The 22370-nt window shown below is 48.1% G+C and overlaps 1 protein-coding gene and 1 long non-coding RNA gene across 2 annotated transcripts; one reads left to right on the top strand and one right to left on the bottom strand.

The window, feature by feature from the left end:
* Window positions 1–181: 181 nt before the first annotated feature.
* On the bottom strand, window positions 182–7982 carry LOC116939729 (uncharacterized). The gene is made up of 2 exons (XR_004402463.2): window positions 7854–7982; window positions 182–6835 (listed from the first exon to the last, which is right to left on the bottom strand). It is a non-coding gene; the product is annotated as an uncharacterized LOC116939729 (long non-coding RNA).
* HAO1 (hydroxyacid oxidase 1) lies at window positions 3765–21871 on the top strand. Its single transcript, XM_032948489.2, has 9 exons — window positions 3765–4445; window positions 6650–6815; window positions 7953–8104; window positions 8731–9001; window positions 10163–10338; window positions 10734–10825; window positions 11326–11484; window positions 13759–13828; window positions 19790–21871. The coding sequence occupies exons 2-9, from the start codon at window positions 6676–6678 to the stop codon at window positions 19858–19860; spliced, it is 1131 nt and encodes a 376-aa protein (XP_032804380.1). The 5' UTR covers window positions 3765–4445; window positions 6650–6675; the 3' UTR covers window positions 19861–21871.
* Window positions 21872–22370: the final 499 nt, after the last annotated feature.

Genomic DNA, 22370 nt, shown 5'->3' with positions numbered 1-22370 from the left:
TCGGTAAAGTCACGTAAAAGTATAAAACAAAAAAATTCACGACGTTTCGGCCACAACACAAGTGGCCTTCATCAGGTAAAGGGACCAGACTCTCGAGGACAGCGCTGGAGTGAACACAGCCAAGCTCAGACCGCGACCTTTAAGCTTGTGTGAGAGGAATTAAGATGCCTTGACAAAGGAATCAGCATAAAAATTAGCGTTTAATTGGCGGACTTAGCATGGTGAACGGTGTAGAGGGGGTGAACATGTGCAGACCGGCGAGGGGGGGAGGGGGAGTTTACATATTGATGGTGTGAAAAGGGAATTTAAGCAGCTGCGAAAGTTTGGCATCCCACTACTTGAAAAAATATACTGTACCATTGAAAATTAGTTTAATGGTTGGTTCGATTTAGAACATCTTTCCAATGGTTGCTTAATTTGAAACCATCTTCTCGGTTGAAATTGTGTCTGTGTTTGTAGATCTGAATTGCCTCGTGAACAAATCTCTGATTTAAAAAAAAACCCTGTGGGTTTGCAAAGAACCTTGGTATCGGAGAAAATTATATCGTGATCACCCACAGCGTTGTAACAGTGATCAGCTACGGCAGAAGAATTCGTTCTGTCGTATTTCAAATCTGATTTGTGCTCGCGAATTCGGTCAGAGACATGTCGTTTCGTCTCCCCAATATAGTAGTCACCACAGGTGCAGATCAATCTGTAAACTCCGGGGTACTGTAAGTCAGGAATGACATCCTTCACGGAAGGGATCAGGTCACGGATTTTTGTGTACTGTATTGAACCGGACCAGGATCTTGTGTTTGTTTAGAATTTTGGAGATCTTTTTTAGTAACGCCTGCTATAAATGGCAGTGTGATGGTTTTGATCGGAGTATCAAGTGGTTGTTACTGTATGGAGGGAGAAACAGCTTGGCGGATGGTATGGTCAGAGTATCCATTCCTTTTGAGGGGTAGATGCACATGTTTAAATTCACTGGTCAGGTGGTGTTGGCCCGAAATGCAATGAGCCCTGTGGTATAACGTTTTGATGAGATAATTATTTTGCCTCGGGTGGTGGTGGTAATCAGGTTTCAAGTAGGAATCAGTGTGGGTGGGTTTCCTGTAGACAGAATGTCCCAATGAGCCATCAGGTCTCCTCTCAAACAGAACATCCAAGAATGGCAGCTTGCCATCCTTCTCCACTTCCATGGTGAATTTGATGGCGGGGTGTCTGGAATTAATGTGGTCTAGGAAAAGGTTCAAAGCCGGGAGGCCATGTGGCCAAATGACGAAAGTGTCGTCTACATATCTCTTCCACAGGGAAGGTCTGAGGGTGGAAGTCTGGATGGCGTCTGATTCAAATTTCTCCATGAAAATATTGGCTATCACTGGTGACAAGGGGGATCCCATGGGGGTACCCTCATTTTGTTTGTAGAAGGAGCCATTCCAAGTAAAGTAGGTATTGTTGAGGCAGTGCCTAACCAGTGCAGGTGTATCGAGGTCTAGTCCATGTTGGACCAAATTTTCAATGATTTCAATGGTATCAGGTACTGGGACCTTGGTGAACAAAGAGACCACATCGAAGCTGACAAGGATAACGTCAGGGGACAGTACAACGTCTTTGACCATAGAGACCAATTGGGCTGAGTTAAGTACTGCTGAGGCGGTCTTGCCAGTGAAAGGCAGCAAGGTATCTGACAGAAAACGGGCTAGTCTATAGGTAACAGAGTTGATCGTGGATACGATGGGTCGTAGTGGGGTGCCTTCTTTATGAATCTTGGGAAGACCATAGAATCTAGGGGATCTTGCAGCAGAATGTTTTAGGGAGGGACGTTTAGTTGGGTCGATTAGGAAGGTCGAACTTGTGATGATCTTGTTGGTTTTTATCGCTAGGCTATTAGTAGGGTCATTTTTTATTTTTGAGTAACTTCCATCGTTGAGCAGATTCTGGATTTTGTTGTTGTATGAATCTTTATCCATAATTACAGTAGCATTGCCTTTATCGGCTGAGAGGATGACTATGTCACGTCTGTTTTTTGAATTCGCGAGTTCAGAGCGTTCATTTTTGCTGATGTTGCTAATGGGTTTCTTAGCATTCTTAAGAATAGTGGCTATTTCAGCTCTCGCAACGTCTGCTTGGATGTGTCCTACGGCTTTGAGGGCTACATCGACCTGAGAGATGATATCATCTACTGGTATGTGTTTTGGGGTGACAGCAAAATTTATCCCCCTAGCCAGGACTGTTTTCAGATTGTCCGAAATCGGGGTGCTACTCTGATTAATGACGATTTTGTTGACGTCTAGTTTTGTTATATGTGGAACTAACTGTGTTCTTTGATAGGTGGTTGAATTTAGAAATCAGGTTTGCTTTGCATTTGACTGACAGTGAATCAGCAGAAGAAGCAGTCATGTTGTCTACGTGATTCCAATCAGAAGGTGACATTTTTTGTATTAACATTAAATGAGCTCGTAGGAGAGTCCTGTCTAAAGTACCGAGTTCAAATCGGAGTAGCCTTATCCTCTGAGATTAAAGATAGGCTGGCCTTAAACAGAATCTGTTTAGAATTCAGCGAAGATACAGCAGCAGAAGTGAGTGTGAAAGCGATGGGTATTACCTTGTGATCGCGGCATCTTTTGAGGATGGTCAGCGTCTCGATGAGCTATGACTTCTTGTCCCGTTGTCTGTTAAAAGCTCTAACAGATAGGTGAAAGCCCTCCCCGTAGAGGTGATTAATTCTATATTTGAAGCTTTCGTGACTGCAAGGATCCATACTCTTTGGTTCTATTCGGTAAAGTCACGTAAAAGTATAAAACAAAGAAAAAATTCACGACGTTTTGGCCACAACACAAGTGACCTTCATCAGGTGAAGGGACCAGACTGTCTCGAGGACAGCGCTGGAGTGAACACAGCCAAGCTTAGACCTCGACCTTTAAGCTTGTGTGAGAGGAATTAAGGTGCCTTGACAAAGGAATTAGCATAAAAATTACCATTTAATTGGCGGACTTAGCATGATGAACGGTGTAGAGGGGGTGAACATGTGCAGACCGGCGAGGGGGGGAGGGGGAGTTTACATATTGGAATTTAAGCAGCTGCGAAAGTTTGGGATACCACTACTTGAAAAAATATACTGTACCATTGAAAATTAGTTTAATGGTTGGTTCGATTTAGAACATCTTTCCAATGGTTGCTTAATTTGAAACCATCTCAGTTGAAATTGTGTCTGTGTTTGTAAATCTGAATTGCCTCGTGAACAAATCTCTGATAAAAACCCGTGGGTTTGCAAAGAACCTTGGTATCGGAGAAAATTATATCGTGATCACCCACAGCGTTGTAACTGTGATCAGCTACGGCAGAAGAATTCGTTCTGCCATGTTTCAAATCTGATTTGTGCTCGCGAATTCGGTCAGAGACATGTCGTTTGTTCACGAGACAATTCAGATTTACAAACACAGACACAATTTAAACCGAGAAGATGGTTTCAAATTAAGCAACCATTGGAAAGATGTTCTAAATCGAACCAAACATTAAACTAATTTTCAATGGTACAGTATATTTTTTCAAGTAGTGGTATACCAAACTTTCGCAGCTGCTTAAATTCCCTTTTCACACCATCAATATGTAAACTCCCCCTCCCCCCCTCGCCGGTCTGCACATGTTCACCCCCTCTACACCGTTCACCATGCTAAGTCCGCCAATTAAATGCTATTTTTTTGTATTTATGCTAATTCCTTTGTCAAGGCACCTTAATTCCTCTCACACAAGCTTAAAGGTCGTGGTCTGAGCTTGGCTGTGTTCACTCCAGCACTGTCCTCGAGACAGTCTGGTCCCTTCACCTGATGAAGGCCACTTGTGTTGTGGCCGAAACGTCGTGAATTTTTTTGTTTTATACTTTTACGTGACTTTACCGAATAGAACCAAAGAGTATCGCAGAGGTTATTTTTCTATAAACGTCTGGCAGTTCACTAGTATTGGTTTAAGCAAGCCCCTGACTGCTGATGAGACACTGAACGTGGAAACTGGTCCAGAGTTTGCTTCGATGAAATCAAAGCTGCTAATGTGAATAATTTGCAGAAAGCCGTGTGGCTGACGTGATGTGTAAAAAAATACTTAAATTTTCTGTGTGGAGGGGCAGATATCATTCGGAGACGGCTTGCCTGATTATTTATTATCTTGCTTGCATTCTCCACAGTGACGCTAATTCTTATTTTGTGTTAATAACCAAACCGTAGCACAGTGAGAGGATTTTGCTCTGGATTGTGTGTCGTCTGTTTCTCATTAAATCTGTCCATGATACACTTGTTTGCATGTGGAAGTTAATGAATAGCCCACGCCCCCTGTGCTGGAATTTGCTGATGAAGCAGCACCCATTGAGAGCCTTTGGGAGCAGGGGGAGAGGCACAGACGGCGTTTGACGACGACGACATCGCGGAGTCTCCGCTACGTCTGCCACTGCTCTTCTTGTCGAGGTGGTGAGTGAGTGCACCACGCATGGCTGAGCAGTGTTGAGAATTGTACTTTTCAAATGTGACCACTTCATAATACAGGTTTTTTTTGGGTTAGCGTAAATGTGTTGTTAAACCCGCCACCACCCGACAGCCAATTAGTAAGGTCACGTAAACAGAACATGCCAATTCATCACTAGTACAGCACACCGATGTGTTGGATAGCAAAGCCACAACATTTACAATCTGAGTACGACGTTTCGCCAGTAATTACAACTAGCTTCATCAGGCGACAGACAGATTTGTGGAGGAATCCTGTTTCATTCCTTAAATAGAGGGGTATATATGATGACATCACTTGTGAGCCCTTCAGTTCCCGATCACTGGTTTCACTAAAAGCCAAAGTGTGCTTGTGCTCAAGTGGGTCCTTGGGTCAATGCTTATCTCCACTCGTGGCTATGCAGATCTGGTGGTAGAAATTCCACATTACCATTATATTTGTTTCTTATCTGACAAACTTGCCCTAGACCAAGGATTCGACTGTGCACGTTTGTGGTGTTGCGGCCAGCCTTACCGAAGTTATGTCATTTTGCGTGCAGCAATAATCCGATTACATACTTTATTTTACCTTCAAGATTACTTTCGTCAAATGAAAATACGGTTCACGCAGTTGATTTCCCCAAGGAAACAATTATTATACCGGCAGAGTGGCTCACAATTGGAAATTAAGTTAAAACCCCTGGTTGGGGGTTGACTCAGCCCATTAGTGCTGTAACTCAATTAACGCACGGTTTACCTAAAATGCGGTTCTTCCATTAGGTAACAGCGCGGAACGCGTCCCCCTTCTTTAACGCAATTTCTGAGCGGTCGATGACGAACTACTTTCTTGGGCTGCGCATCTGAGCGGTGCAGTGATGTAATAATGTGGCGGTGTACCCTCAGTTATTTGTCCCGCCATCTTACTGTGTGTGCGTACATTGTATCTCGCCATTATTTATGGGGAGATCTCTTCGCTTAAGGGGCCGTCCATAAAGAACGTCACGCGATTTTGGGCGTGTAACACAGCGACACAAAAAGTCCGACCCCCCTCAAATATGACGTCACAAAGCTGCCCACCCCCCCAAAACCATATTTCCATTTTGAAAATAAAACATGTTTCAAATCACTTTAAACTATTGTCATTGTAGTGCGTATTTAGCGTGGCGCTGCAATCTGATGTAGGAGAAAACATTTATTAAAAAGGAGGCGTTGGAAAGCTGAAATTTAGCATACAATGCACTTCAAAGTATTCAACGTCGAACTAAAACTGCAGATGTTCAGAATATTAAATTTAAATTCTCTTATAATTATAAAATATTAAAAGTAATTATAACTATAAAAAATACTTGAAACTTTGTAGTAGAACGAAGCAAAATGGAGCGTACAATGATAACAATCACATTCATTTCACAGAATGAAAAGCCCTGGTAGAATCATTAGAATCAAAATGTTTAATAAAAATAATTCAAAAAATGTACAAAACTTATGCTTCTCCATTCTCCCATGCAGAAGCAAAATGCTCCTTCATGGAATAAATAAAAGGTGACCTCAGTAAATTTAAATAATCAAATAGTTAATAATGAAAATTTATCAAAATTGGTGTTGTTATAACAATTCTATTTGATTAATATTCATTTAAAGTTTGCGCATTTTGATGTGACGTCACATTTCTCAAACCCCCCATCCCCCCCTCGTCACACATCGTCACATATGTCTGACCCCCTTCCCCCCCCCTAGGTGCGTGACGTCATTTATGGACGGCCCCCAATGCGATTTTCACTTAATGCTTATACCGTGTTAAACAAAGACTTACTGCTTCGATTTGTGGGGAAGTAAAGTGTTGTCCTATGGATAGACCTGAACTCTTCATAGTAATGTGGAATTCCCACCACTGGCTCAGGGCTGGAAAAAAAAGATTCGAGCAGAAAATCACTGTGACTTGTTTCTCTGTAGGATTGGTCGCCTTATATAAGCATCAGCTGCTGCTATCCTCAGTGTTACCGAATTGTTGGGTGAATGGCAGGACAATGGTAATGGTTTTGTTCGACAGTGTAGCAAGGATAAGATAATGTAATTGACGAGTAAGGTAAGGGCTGGGATCTGATTGGTCAGCGTGGTTAGGGCTAGCATCTGATTGGCCCGTATGCTGATCCCAATGAGGCCCACATCGCCCTCCTCTCTGCCCATTCCAGTGCCGCCGTTGGGCTTTGCCATCGACATGAGCTTGCCGGCGCCCGTGTGCCTGGACGACTTCGAGGAGGCGGCGCGGGCAAAGCTTCCGCGCGCCGTTTACGATTACTACCGCTCCGGGGCCGACGGCGAGGTCACGCTCCGGGACAACGTGGCGGCCTTCTCCAGGTGGAGGAGTGCCGCTCATCCTTCAGACAGCCCAGAGAACATACGCTCCGTGATAAACAATGCCATGCATACGCAAACACGTAAAGCACTGAGTGGGGCAACACACTCCTGCTGCTGTACAAAGCACAAGTTTGAATGAAGTTGAAACACTTGTCGTGTCTGATCGCGTGAGCGTCCCTCATTGCTTCCTCCACCCATGATGAGGGCTACCTGACACTGATCGTTTCGTCTGATCCACGCTGTGTCCAACCGCCGCCAACACTGCAGGTCACAGCAACACACTCCTTCACCCACCCACTCACACACTCACCCACCCACTCACACACTCACCACACTGCAGGTCACAGCAACACACTCCTTCACCCACCCACTCACACACTCACCCACCCACTCACACACTCATCACACTGCAGGTAACAGCAACACACTCCTTCACCCACCCACTCACACACTCACCCACCCACTCACACACTCACCACACTGAAGGTCACAGCAACACACTCCTTCACCCACCCACTCACACACTCACCCACCCATTCACACACTCATCACACTGCAGGTCACAGCAACACACTCCTTCACCCACCCACTCACACACTCACCCACCCACTCACACACTCACCACACTGCAGGTCACAGCAACACACTCCTTCACCCACCCACTCACACACTCACCCACCCATTCACCCACTCACCACACTGCAGGTCACACCACTTCTGTATCTGCTTCTTTCCTCGCTCTTCTCCACTCTGGAATTCTCTACCATCGTTTCTTTTCCCAAACTCTTATATTAACCTCACTCAATTCAAGAAACTTGTTAACTCAACTATTGCAACGTTGATAATAGTGATGTAATGGGCCTTTGGACCCTGTATACAGTAACTTAAAAATATATTATTATAATATTATTTTTCTACCTACGTAACTTTATCGAGAGATCTCCCCATAAATAACGAAAGCTTCAAATTAAGATTAAAAAATATATTCAGTCACTCACTCGCTCAATCAGGCACTCTCCGACACGCTCACTCGCTCACCTCGCTGCTTGCAGGGAAAGGCTTGCAATTTGACACCAGCAATTTGACACCAGCAGTGAAGTTGAAATCTCGCGACCTCCCGCGCTATCCGACGCGCAGGTGGCGGCTGCGGCCGCGTGTGCTGCGTGGGGTCACCACGGTGGACACTCGCGTCTCGGTGCTGGGCCGCTCGCTCAGCTTCCCCGTGGCCGTGGCGCCGACGGCGATGCAGCGCATGGCCCACCCGGACGGGGAGCTGGCGACGGCGCGTGGTGAGCGCCCGTGCAGGCATTGCCGGTCGTTGTCGTCATCGCCATCGCTTCAGCCATCGTCGTGGCAGTACAGCAAGTAGATTCATTTCCATCTGTATTCCATTTGTACAGTGACGGGGTGTTACCCCTCTCACACGTGTTTTTTTTTTCCCGCGTACGCTGGTATCCTCCTACAAGTAATACACGTGAGTAGGTTGGATAGCACAGTTGGCTAAATATGTTACTAAAGAAGTTCAACATACAGAAGTAAACATCCCAATACAGGACCACAGTGCTTGGGCAATTGTTGGTGCTGCTTCTGGTTGCCGATCAGCTTGTCTGTGGATTCTCACACCTGGATCATTCTCCCTCAGAGTGAGCAAAAACATTCTAAATCATCATTGTTATTGTTGATATCAATTACTGATGCTGGTCAAGAAGGTTGCGAATTCAGATGCTGGTCAGAGGTTGTCGACTCGGTCCTTCCTTTCTGTGGCGTACCCACAGCGCCCGCTCCCAGGTGGGCTCCTGCCCTGGTAGTGCCAGGGACACCGTCTGGCCGGGGGGGTGGGCAGAGCCCCTTGAGAGTGGGCACTGTGGGGGACGTCGTGATAACCGCCGCTCCATTGTCTCCGCGGTCCCTGCAGCGTGCGCTGCGCTCGGCACGGGCATGCAGCTGAGCTCGTGGGCGACGGCGAGCGTGGAGGAGGTGGCGGCCGCCGTCCCGAGCAGCGGCGCCCCCCCTCCTGTGCGCTGGCTGCAGCTCTACGTGTACCGGGACCGCGACGCCACTGAGGCGCTGGTGCGGCGCGCGGAGCGCGAGGGCTATGGCGCCATCTTCCTCACCGTCGACACGCCGCGGCCCGGCCGGCGCCTTGCCGACGAGCGCAACCGCTTCTCCATGCCCGATCACCTGCGGTACTCAGAGGGGGCGGGGGTGGCATGGGCGGGAGGCACTGGGGGCACTGCCGGCAGGCTCGAGGGGGACTCGCAAGAAGGGGAGTCGTGGTCGGGTGGGGGGGTCATCGATGTGCAAAAATTGCTCATAGGAGTTGGCATTCTTAAATTGTCATTGTTAAGTTGTCATCGCCGGCAACTTTGAATAAACATTGTCATCATTATCACCATCGTCATAATTATTGTCATTATCTGCTACATTTACAGCAATTATCTTCTTGGGAGACCTAGGCCAAATGGTGGGAGACTGTCAGGGCAGATCTTGGAGGTCTATTGTCAACTGCCCAACAGGTGTTGCATCAGTTGGCTCTGGCCAAATGACGACATCTTGGTTTTGAGAATCATTGGTGAGCAACCGCATTACCAGACACACCGCACTCACTTATGTACCTACAATAGGCCCTTGTCGTGACAGAAGTGACTGGGCAAGTAAAATTTGAAACACGTTTTCAAGTTGAAAATATTCTCATTGAGTACCTGATTAGTGTGGCTTAGATGTTTGCGGTGACTAATAAATAAACCCACTTGGCCTGAAGGAAGCTTAAAGGATATCAGGCGACCCTAATGACATATAACGTTTGATTAACCAGACTGCTGCTGATTTGCATTCTACTACTGCTGCTGCGAGTCTCCAGTCAGCGACGTGCACCATTGCACGCTGTGAGCGGTACAGCTACACTCACGGCTAACGTTAACCGTCGTGTTACGCTCCCGCACTGGTGAAGTCACGCACGTGCCCGTCATACTGCAGATACATTTAAAGTATGAATTTTAATCGTGCCTGCAAAAATCTCAATTCCAAGTTTGCAAGGCGTTTTGACATCGGAGGCCTTGTGTTGGCGAGGGCCGTGTGAATTCAAGTCTTAGGTTCCCCTTTACTTAGCACGTGCATTCGCTCCAAGTCAGGCGGTGGTTTCATTGTTTGCAGAATGCAGCGTTGTCCTCGGATCACTGCTGATCTCCGTTAGTGGGCACGGTATTCAACAACGTGTGCCACCCTCTGTACAGCTCGGCAGCTCGGGTTGTCGCGTGAGCCCCACTGGTGCAGGCTCGCCGCACACAGGGGGCCTCGGAGCCCCCACGGGTGAGCGTCGCGCTGTGCTCGCCCCCCCCCCCACCCAGGCTGGCCAACTTCACGTCGCCCGAGCTGTCGGAGTTGGACAAGCAGAGTGGCGGAGGCGGGTCTGGGCTCGCGACGTATGTGACGCGCGCCATCGAGCCGGGCCTCAGCTGGGAGCACGTGTCGTGGCTGCGCTCGCTCACCGCCCTGCCCGTGGTGCTCAAAGGCATCCTGACAGGCACGCGGCGCCTGACATGGGTGGGGGGCCACCATCGATGCGGGCGGAAAATGCCCACAAACGACGGGGCCATGGCTGGGGTGGCAGTCGTGAACATCAGCATCGTTGTCATCGTCGTCATCACTGTCATCAGCGTAGTCATAATGGTCAATATCAATATTTATCACTGCCGTCATCGTTTCACCAATGCGTTAGCAAATATCTACATTGTGACGCTGATCATTATTGCTGCACTGTGCACCACGTGTGTGTGCACTGCGTGTGTGTACACTGTGATCTGCTGTGTATGTGGCCTCGTGGTGCACATAACCTGGCACAAGTGTTGTAGTGACGTCACCTTCGCTTAGTGGCGGATCGTGGTTATTGGTGCTGCCGCTGTTGTTTGTTCTGAGCAGCCGAGGATGCGAAGGAGGCGGTACGACATGGAGTCAACGGCATCGTGGTGTCCAACCACGGCGCTCGGCAGCTGGACGGAGTCGCAGCCACAGTGAGTAACACCACTCACTCAGGTAACATAGATAAACATTACTCACTCGTTCACTCCATCATTCGCTCCATCACACAATCATATTTATTATCGTCCACTCCCTCACATAATGACAAAATCCATCATTCAGTCACTCATTCACTCTTGCGCTCACTTGGTTGAAACATTGAATTCTGTGTGTGCATCAGCCAGGCGCAGCAGATAGGTGGCAGTGGAGGATCGTGTTTGCACTGCCTCCTTTACGTTTGGCCTTATGTATCGGTGCCCAAGTTCTTTTCATCTTGGAGCACCGCCTTTTTTGAAGAGGGCTCAAATGTGAACTTCACACCTCGATGATAACCCTCCCTCAAAACGTGTAACTCTGGCAATCAGCGTAGATCACCAGGCACCGTCTTTCAGACTCATTAATTGACACCCTTGCAAGTGAGATATTCCATCTCTCGCAGAGGAAAACCATTTAATAAAGTTCCCCTCCACTGCCCCCTGTGCCCCGCGACCAGCTGGACGCGCTGCCCGAGGTGGTGGCGGCGGTGGGCGGGCAGGTGGAGGTGTACCTGGACGGAGGCGTGCGCCGTGGCACCGACGTGCTCAAGGCCCTGGCGCTCGGGGCCCGTGCCGTGTTCGTCGGGAGGCCCGTCGTGTGGGGTCTCGCGTACAATGTAACCCCCACCCCTACCCCCTCCCCGCTCCCCATTTATACCCCTTTTCTCGAAGCTTCACTCAAGTTCTGCTTTGGCTGGGACAGATTCGCTTTCTGGGAAGTCTGTCCCAGTGTCCCCCATGAGGTGTTTGCACAAAGTTTGACATTTTCTTGCCGGTTTTTAAGTTTTCTGACCTCGTGCTGGAGTCACGCTACGGGGATAGGGGTGGGGCTACATGAGAAGAGCGCCTCTCTGGTCATGGAGTTGGTGGGGCCTGCGAGTGGTGGCGCACGTGGCCTGGAGTCCAGCGAGGGTTGGTGGATCGCACAAATGTTGTGAAACTCCCTTCCCATGTCCATCGAGGTGCCATACCCTGACTCGCCAGGAGAAGGCAGTACAGCAAGTTCACTAATGGTCATCTGCTTCCATCTGTTATGGGATAGAGTGTTGCTCCCTCACATGTGTGGGTTTTTCTCTGGGTGCTCTGGCATCCACCAAGGTATAAACTCATCATTAATTGGCTGAAAACAGCTTAAAATCATAAAACGACTCAGTGTGGCTCTCCTGGATAAATAAGTATTATTATACTATTATAACATTTGAAAGAGCGAGTAGAAGGCCACTCACTACCGTGTGGGTGAGTGCTCGTGGCTGACTAGGCGTGGCTATGTAAAAGTGGGCAGGGCTAATAGAGGGAGGAGATGAGTGATAGCTTTTCCCTCTCTCCACCTCCCAGCTACTAAGTCTTTTTCTAAGGCCCAAGAGGCCACTCGAAGAATGTGAAATAGTCTTTGCTGCCTTTCCATTTGCACTGTATGTTTAAAAACACATTTTGTTTATATGGAGGGACGGATATGGGAAAGAGCTGGATTGTCTGCTAAGTTGTCTGCTAAGTTATTGATTTACTTATATTTTCAATAAAGTAAATTATTATATTTTGTTATATAATAGGGGTGGTTGTCTAGGAACATTGGGCAGTTCACCAGCATTGGTTCAACACAAGCAAATTCTGTACCAGTTTCAACATTCAGTGTCTCATCACCAGAGTCATTCTTGCTTGAAGCAATGTTGATGAACTTCCAAATATTTATAGGAAAGGAACCCCATCTGTTAAATATGGGTTATAGTTCAATGTAAAACTATACAGTATAGAATACGTAACACAGATATCGGAAAGAGGTCAATTGTCTGCTTATTTGGTTGCTTCTATTTCCTCCGACGAGGCAAATTATAGTATTGTATCTGTGATGTGGACAGACCTGGCCGACGTGACGCTGTCTCTCGTTCTCTCGCTCTCTCGCTCGCTCTCTCTTGCTCGCTTTCTTGCTCACTCTCTCACACTCACTCTCTTACACTCACTCTCACTCACTCTCTCTTGCGCTCTCACGCACGCTCTCTCGGGCGTGCTCTCTCGCATTCGCTTTCTCGCTCGCTCGCTCTCTCACTCTCTCTCTCGTGTTCGCTGTCTCGATCGCTCTCTCACTCTCTCGTGCTCGCTGTCTCGATCGCTCTCTCACTCTCTCTCGTGCTCGCTGTCTCGCTCGCTCTCTCACTCTCTCTCGTGCTTGCTGTCTCGCTCGCTCTCTCGGGCCGGCTCTAACCCTGGCTGCTGGATCGAGTCCCTGGTCTCCCGTGGGTCCCCTGACCCAGTGCATGCAGCTGCGGACCCCATTAGGGCCGCCAGAGCGATATTCCTCGTGTTGCGAGCGTTTTATCACGCGAGGAGTCGCCAAATAGAGGCATTGGGAGGAGTTTATCAGCGGAGGGGAACGTTGCCCGATTGGCACAGCGTGCTTCTCGGGGTCGCGAGCCCCAGACCGAACGGCTCGTGACCCCGAGAGGGAACTATGACTGAAAGTAAAGTTTGGAGAGAAAATTATCTCTTGCGTTGCACTGGCAGTGATACAACCTCGACTGTTTTATGCTTTCCTACCGACCCTGTGTAAGACGCATTTCGCGGAGTATTATGTTGATGCTTTAATATTGTTGATGTGATTCTCTTAACTGGACAAACCTGTTATTTTGGTACAAACCGAGTTTGGGTGAAAATTAAGTGGGAAACGAGTAAAGTCAATTGAATTTAACTTAACTCTGTTTGATGATGATGCTGTTTGTTGCTAGCCGATGGACGTGTTTTGGCCCTTGGGCCCTGTGCTCGGCAACTTATTTAAAAAAACGAGTGGTAGTGCCCCACCTCTAGCACTGTATGTGTACGGCCCTTCATCGATCCACTGCTGGATGATGTAAACCTGCAGATGTATTGATGCTTATTGTGGTGGTGGTTTGCTTCAGGGTGAAGAGGGAGTGAAAAAAGTCCTAACCATGATTCGAGAAGAGTTTCTTCTGGCTATGGCTCTTGCAGGTATAGCTACTTCTCAAAACCTACTCACCTACACCCTCTACTCACCTACACCCGTTACTCTACCCCTACTCACCTACACCCCCTACTCACCCCCTACTCACCTACACCCCCTACTCTACCCCTACTCACCTACACCCCCTACTCACCTACACCCCCTACTCACCCCCTACTCACCTACACCTCCTACTCACCTGCACCCTCACACCCCCTGCTCACCTACACCCCCCACTCACCTACACCCCCTACTCACCTACACCCCTTACACCCCCTACTCACCTACACCCTCACACCCCCTTCTCACCTACACCCCTCGCACCCCCTACTCACCTACACCCCCTACTCTACCCCTACTCACCTACACCCCCTACTCACCTACACCCCCTACTCACCCCCTACTCACCTACACCCCCTACTCTACCCCTACTCACCTACACCCCCTACTCACCCCCTACTCACCTACACCCGCTACTCACCTACACCCCTCACACCCCCTACTTGCCTACACCCCCTCACACCCACTACTCACCTACACCTCCTCACACCCCCTACTCACCTACACTCCCTCACACCCCCTACTCACCTATACCCCCTCACACCCCCTACTCACCTAAACCCCCCACACCCCCTACTAACCTACACCCCCTCACACCCCATACTCACCTACACCCCCTCACACCCCCTACTCACCTTTACCCCTCACACCCCCTACTCACCTACACCCCTCACACCCCCTACTCACCTTTACCCCTCACACCCCCTACACCCCCTCACACCCCCTACTCACCTATACCCCCTCACACCCCCTACTCACCTATACCCCCTAATCACCTACACCCTCTACTCACCTACACCCCCTCACACCCCCTACTCACCTACACCCCTCACACCCCCTACTCACCTACACCCTCACACCCCCTACTCACCTACACCTCCTCACACCCCCTACTCACCTATACCCCTCACACCCCGTACTCACCTACACCCCTCACACCCCCTACTCACCTACACCCCTCGCACCCCCTACTCACCTATACCCCTCACACCCCCTACTCACCTACACCCTCACACCCCCTACTCACCTACACCTCCTCACACCCCCTACTAACCGATACCCCCTCACACCCCCTTCTCACCTACACCCCTCGCACCCCCTACTCACCTATACCCCTCACACCCCGTACTCACCTACACCCCTCACACCCCCTACTCACCTACACCCCTCACACCTTTTCTAGATTTGAAGCTTTCGTGACTGCAAGGATCCATACTCGTTGGTTCTATTCGGTAAAGTCACGTAGGTAAAAAACACAAGTTCGACCTCCCTAATCGAACCAACTAAACGTCACTCCCTAAAACCTTCTGTTGCAAGACCCCCTAGATTCTATGTTCTTCCAAAGAGTCATTAAGAAGGCACTCCACTACGACCCATCGTATCCACGATCAACTCCCCTACCTATAAGCTAGCACGTTTTCTGTCGGATACCTTGCTACCTTTCACTGGCAAGACCTCCTCAGCAGTACTTAACTCAGCCCAATTGGTTTCTATGGTCAAAGACGTTGTACTGTCCCCTGACGATATCCTTGTCAGCTTCGATGTGGTTTCCCTGTTCACCAAAGTCCCGGTACCTGATACCATTGAAATAATTGAAAATTTGGTACAACATGGACTAAACTCCGAGGTACCTACGCTGGTCAGGCACTGCCTCACCAACACCTACTTTACTTGGAATGGTTCCTTCTACAAGCAAAATGAGGGTACTCCCATGGGATCCCCCTTGTCACCAGTGATAGCCAATGTTTTAATGGAGAAATTTGAATCGGACGCCATCCAGACTTCCACCCTCAGACCTTCCCTGTGGAAGAGATATGTGGATGACACTTTCGTCATTTGGCCACATGGCCTCCCAGCTCTGAACCTTTTCCTACACTACATCAATTCCAGACATCCCGACATCAAATTCACCATGGAAGTGGAGAAAGATGGCAAGCTACCATTCTTAGATGTTCTGTTTGAGAAGAGACCTGATGGCTCATTGGGGCATTCTGTCTACAGGAAACCCACCCACACAGATTCCTACTTGAAACCTGATTCCCACCACCACCCAGCTCAAAATAATTATCTCATCAAAACTTTATACCATAGGGCTCATTGCATTTCGGACCAACACCACCTGACCAGTGAATTAAAACATGTACACCTGGCCCTCAAGAGAAACGGATACTCTGACCGTACCATCCGCCAAGCTGTTTCTCCCACCATACAGAAACAACCACTTGATACTCCAGTCAAAACCATCACACTACCATATATAGCAGGCGTTACTAAAAAGATTTCCAAAATTCTAAACAAACACAAGATCCAAGTCCGGTTCAATACAGTACAAAAAATTCGTGATCTGATCCCATCCGTGAAGGATGTCATTCCTGACTTACAGTACCCCGGGGTTTACAAATTGAGTTGTACCTGCGGTGATTGCTATATCGGGGAGACGAAGCGACATGTCTCTGACCGAATTCGCGAGCAGAAATCAGATTTGAAACACGGCAGAACGAATTCTTCTGCCGTAGCTGATCACTGTTACAATGCTGTGGGTGATCACGATATAGTGTTTTCCGAAACCCAGGTCCTCTGCAAACCCAAAGGTTATCATCAGAGATTTCTCCACGAGGCAATTCAGATTTACAAACACAGACACAATTTCAATCGAGAAGATGGTTTCAAATTAAGCAATCATTGGAAAGATTTACGCTATGATATCTCCTTTGCCAGTAGCAAGATATAGTAATAGGTTTTTACCCTTTTATCTGGCACAAAAACTGACACCTTTATACAAGGGATCATGTTTGTAATAACCACAACACAAGCAGTCAAAATGCAAACAAAAAGAGACAACTCTGATAATGATATGCACTGTCCTTTAAATTGATTGGTCCACACCCGAGACAGCTTTTCTTAGAGCCTAGTCTCCACTGGCCTTTTGGCGTCTTCTGGTCCAACACCAGTGGAGACTAGGCTCTAAGGAAAGCTGTTTCGGGTGTGGACCAATCAATTTCAAGGACAGTGCATATCATTATCAGAGTTGTCTCTTTTTGTTTGCATTTTGACTGCTTGTGTTGTGGTTATTGCAAACATGATCCCTTGTATAAAGGTGTCAGTTTTTGTGCCAGATAAAAGGGTAAAAACCTATTACCATTGGAAAGATGTTCTAAATCATACCAAACATTAAACTAATTTCAATGGTACAGTATATTTATCCAGTAGTTATATTCCAAACTTTCACAGCAGCTTATTTCCCTTCAACACAACGCTTGCATTGTCAAATTCCCCTCCCCCCCCGTGTTAAGTGTTCGATCAGCACTTTAAGTGTTCGATCAGCACTTTATGCTAATTCCTTTGTCAAAGCGTTTGGTTCCCTCCCACACAGCTCGAGCAATCATTGAAAGATGTTCTAAATCATACCAAACATTAAACTAATTTTCAATGGTACAGTATATTTATCCAAGAATTGATATACCAAACTTTCACAGCAGCTTATTTCCCTTCAACACAACGTATGCATTGTCAAATTTCCCTCCCTCTTCCCCCCCCCCGTGTTAAGTGTTCGATCAGCACTTTAAGTGTTCAATCAGCACTTTATGCTAATTCCTTTGTCAAAGCGTTTGGTTCCCTCCCACACAGCTTAAAGGATGCGACCTGGCCTGACGTTCTTGATTCCAACGCTGTCTTCGTGACAGCATGGTCCCTTCACCTGATGAAGGCCACTTGTGTTGTGGCCGAAACGTCTTGATTGTTGTTTTTTTTAAATATTTTTTACCTACGTGACTTTATCGAATAGAACCAAAGAGTATACCCCTCACACCCCCTACTTACCTACAGCCCCTCACACCCCCTAACTCACCTACAGTGAGGGAACAAAGTATTTGATCCCCTGCTGATTTTGTACTTTTTCCCACTGACAAAGAAATGATCAGTCTATAATTTTAATGGTAGGTTTATTTGAACAGTGAGAGACAGAATAACAACAAAAACATCTAGAAAAACACATGTCAAAAATGTTATAAATTGATTTGCATTTTAATGAGGGAAATAAGTATTTGACCCCTCTGCAAAACATGACTTAGTACTTGGTGGCAAAACCCTTGTTGGCAATCACAGAGGTCAAACGTTTCTTGTAGTTGGCCACCAGGTTTGCACAGATCTCAGGAGGGAATTTGTCCCACTCCTCTTTGCAGATCTTCTCCAAGTCATTAAGGTTTCGAGGCTAACGTTTGGTAACTCGAACCTTCAGCTCCCTCCACAGATTTTCTATGGGATTAAGGTCTGGAGACTGGCTAGGCCACTCCAGGACCTTAATGTGCTTCTTCTTGAGCCACTCCTTTGTTGCCTTGGACGTGTGTTTTGGGTCATTGTCATGCTGGAATACCCATCCACGACCCATTTTCAATGCCCTGGCTGAGGGAAGGAGGTTCTCACCCAAGATTTGACGGTACATGGCCCTGTCCATCGTCCCTTTCATGCGGTGAAGTTGTCCTGTCCCCTTAGCAGAAAAACACCCCCAAAGCATAATGTTTCCACCTCCATGTTTGACGGTGGGGATGGTGTACTTGGGATCATAGGCAGCATTCCTCCTCCTCCAAACACGGCGAGTTGAGTTGATGCCAAAGAGCTCCATTTTGGTCTCATCTGACCACAACATTTTCACCCAGTTGTCCTCTGAATCATTCAGATGTTCATTGGCAAACTTCAGACGGGCATGTATATGTGCTTTCTTGAGCAGGGGGACCTTGCGGGAGCTCAGTCCTTCATGGCGTAGTATGTTACCAATTGTTTTCTTGGTGATTATGGTCCCAGCTGCCTTGAGATCATTGACAAGATCCTCCCGTGTAGTTCTGGGATGATTCCTCACTGTTCTCATGATCATTCCAACTCCACGAGGTGAGATCTTGCATGGAGCCCCAGGCCGAGGGAGATTGACAGTTCTTCTGTGTTTCTTCGATTTGCGAATAATCGCACCAACTGTTGTCACCTTCTCACCAAGCTGCTTGGCAATGGTCTTGTAGCCCATTCCAGCCTTGTGTAGGTCTACAATCTTGTCCCTGACATCCTTGGAGAGCTCTTTCGTCTTGGCCATGGTGGAGAGTTTGGAATCTGATTCATTGATTGCTTCTGTGGACAGGTGTCTTTTATACAGGTAATGAGCTGAGATTAGGAGCACACTCTTAAAGGGAGTGCTCCTAATCTCAGCTTGTTACCTGTATAAAAGACACCTGGAAGCCAGAAATTTTTCTAATTGAGAGGGGGTCAAATACTTATTTCCCTCATTAAAATGCAAATCAATTTATAACATTCTTGACATGCATTTTTTCTGGATTTTGTTGTTTTTAGTATGTCTCTCACTGTTCAAATAAACCTACCATTAAAATTATGACTGATAATTTCTTTGTCAGTGGGCAAACGTACAAAATCAGCAGGGGATCAAATACATTTTTCCCTCACTGTACACCCCTCACACCCCCTACTCACCTACACCCCTCACACCCCCTACACCCCCTCACACCCCCTACTCACCTACACCCCTCACACCCTCTACTCACCTACACCCCTCACACCCTGGACTCACCTACACCTCTTGTACCCAAGCCACACGTATGCCACAGGCTACTCATGATAGCTCAATGTTGTGACAGGAGCAAGATTCAACACGAAAGGCCCGTAATGGTCACCAAGTAAAGCATCTCTAAGCCGGACTTAGATTAAGGAGTGCAGTGCACTCACCACTGCGCCACCACTCCACCCCTACAACAACAGATGATGACAATGATGATGGGCTGACTGGGAGCCACCACTCACTCATAATAAGAGGAGTTGCATTGGAATTCGGGAACATCTCATCGAGGAGTTGTGTTGCTCATCTCCTTATTGTGATGTGTTATCGTGTCTCTGCCGACTGCGGTGCGCAGGCTGCCACTGCATCACCGACATCAACTCTTCTCTGCTCATGCGGGAAGTGGCCTGCGCCGCCAGGCTCTAGAGAAGAGGGTGGCATTGCTCCGTGTGGCTTCACGCTGCCGATGGCCACAGCCTCTATGGTTCTTAACGCCACGGCACTCCGCGTTCTCTCACGTGCTCCTCTTCAGGCCAATCTCTCCAGCTCACGTATTCTCTGGTCGCCAGCCACAGTCTGTGGCCGCCGTCTGTGGATTTAGGTGGTAGGTGCAACGGAGTCCACCTCGGTTTTTTCAGTTCCGGGTGCCGTCTACGTGCACAACCCTGGACACAGTGTGCCCTGTTACAGACTCTTGTAACTGGTCATGGCATCTGAAAATGTTATCATTTTACCGGTTATCGTTTAACTTCCTTCTTACGCACGGTGGTTGTCCATTCAAGTACTATGCAGTTTCAAATCCACTTAGCTTCCATGATCTGACGAGATTGGGCACGTTCCAGGTGATTTGGTCATCTTTGTACCTGGGTGCGTGATCTGGCATTTGGCTGCATACAGGGAGACTAATTTATAATTGGAACACGGCGTGGTAATGAGCCAGTGTTGGGTGCCCACCTGACCAGTTCACCTGATAATTCACTGTCATTGCATTCTAGGTACTCAATCCACCATTATCACCTGCGACTAGAAAACCTGAGGTGGAGTTTGTAGCCTCCTCAACCCGGAGTAACGAGCTAACACTGCTCATTGCTCACTCTTATACCACTCACTCACCCGCTATATCATTCGCCCTTTTACCTCCAATCACTTTCCTACCATTCACTCCTACAACCAACCACTGGTCACTGATTTCTCACTCTTGCACCACTTACCACTTTCGGCACTACTCACTCTCCCAGCAGCACTCTCTCTCCATACCACTCACTGTCCACACCACTCACTCTCCACACCACTCTCTGTCCACCACTCACTCTCCACACCACTCTCTGTCCACACCACTCACTGTCCACACCACTCACTCTCCACACCACTCACTCTCCACCACTCACTGTCCACCACTCACTCTCCACCACTCACTCTCCATCACTCACTCTCCACACCACTCCCTCTCCACACCACTCTCTGTCCACACCACTCACGCTCCACACCACTTTCCAAACCACTCCCTCTCCACACCACTCCTCCACACCACTCACGCTCCACACCACTCACTCTCCACACCACTCACTCTCCACACCACTCACTCTCCACACCACTCACTCTCCACACCACTCACTCTCCACACCACTCACTGTCCACACCCTTAACTCTCCACACCACTCACTCTCCACCACTCACTGCCCACCACTCACTCTCCACCACTCACTCTCCATCACTCACTCTCCACACCACTCCCTCTCCACACCACTCTCCACTCCACTCTCCACACCACTCTCCACACCACTCACTCTCCACACCACTCACTCTCCACACCACTCTCCACACTACTCTCCACACCACTCACTCTCCCACCACCACACCACTCTCTACACCACTCACTCTCCACACCACTCACTCTCCACACCACTCTCCACACCACTCACGCTCCACACCATTCACTCTCCACACCACTCACGCTCCACACAATTCACTCTCCACACCACTCTCCACACCACTCACTCTCCACACCACTCATGCTCCACAGCATTCACTCTCCACACCACTCTCCACACCACTCACTCTCCACACCACTCTCCACACCACTCACTCTCCCACCACCACACCACTCTCCACACCACTCTCCACACCACTCTGTCCACCACTCATCGCTCAACTCTTCGTGCCACTCCCACCGATGGCTGCTTGCTCTCCCGCCCCTCGTCCACCACCGGCGCTCTGCCATGACCACCACCACCACATTCACAATGTGACAATATTGTAGATTAATTTTGTCCCAGTTTTTTATGATCTAAAATTAGATTTTGTAATTTATCGTTGTGTTGAATTTCAATTTCCGTGAAGCGCTGAATGAAATTGAATATGCACATTGTATAAAGTCGATTACAGGGCTGTATTGATTAGTGTATTGTAATACATTTCAGGCGATTGTCTAATTGCATTGATTTTGAAGGCCATATTTTGTGTGTGTGTGGAGAGGGAAAGCACAATACCTCAGGACAATTTGGTCTGCCCCATGACCTGTCAGCCAACCTTCACCACTCCAAGTGGCCTCAAGTGCACCTAGCCTGGCACAATCTCTGTGATGACGTTACTTCCATTGACATGTATATGTGGATGAGTGGTGGCTGTTGCTACTTGTGTCGGAAGTGGTGGCCTGACGGTCGTGGATTGTACAATGATACCACAAGCACGAGGGGCTACTCAGGCAGCACATGCACTCGGCCTTGTAATCTATCAACGTGCGAGCCATTTGATCGTACATCTCCACGCCGGTGATTACCACAGGACGGCACGTAATCACAAGTATGAAATTCGCCCACTGGTAGAGCTGAGAATGGGAAAGTAAAGAATTGTGAAGACTCACGTGATCATATCAACACCCATTGCCCAGTACAGAAAGAGAAGCTTTAGAAACACCTGCAGTGACATGCAATGGA

This window comes from Petromyzon marinus, chromosome 6 (assembly GCF_048934315.1).
Source record: "Petromyzon marinus isolate PM22_M1 ecotype Great Lakes invasive population chromosome 6, UKy_Petmar_22M1.pri1.0, whole genome shotgun sequence".
NCBI classification, from domain to species: Eukaryota; Metazoa; Chordata; class Hyperoartia; order Petromyzontiformes; family Petromyzontidae; genus Petromyzon; species Petromyzon marinus.
This window is presented reverse-complemented; position numbering and strand designations above follow the sequence as displayed.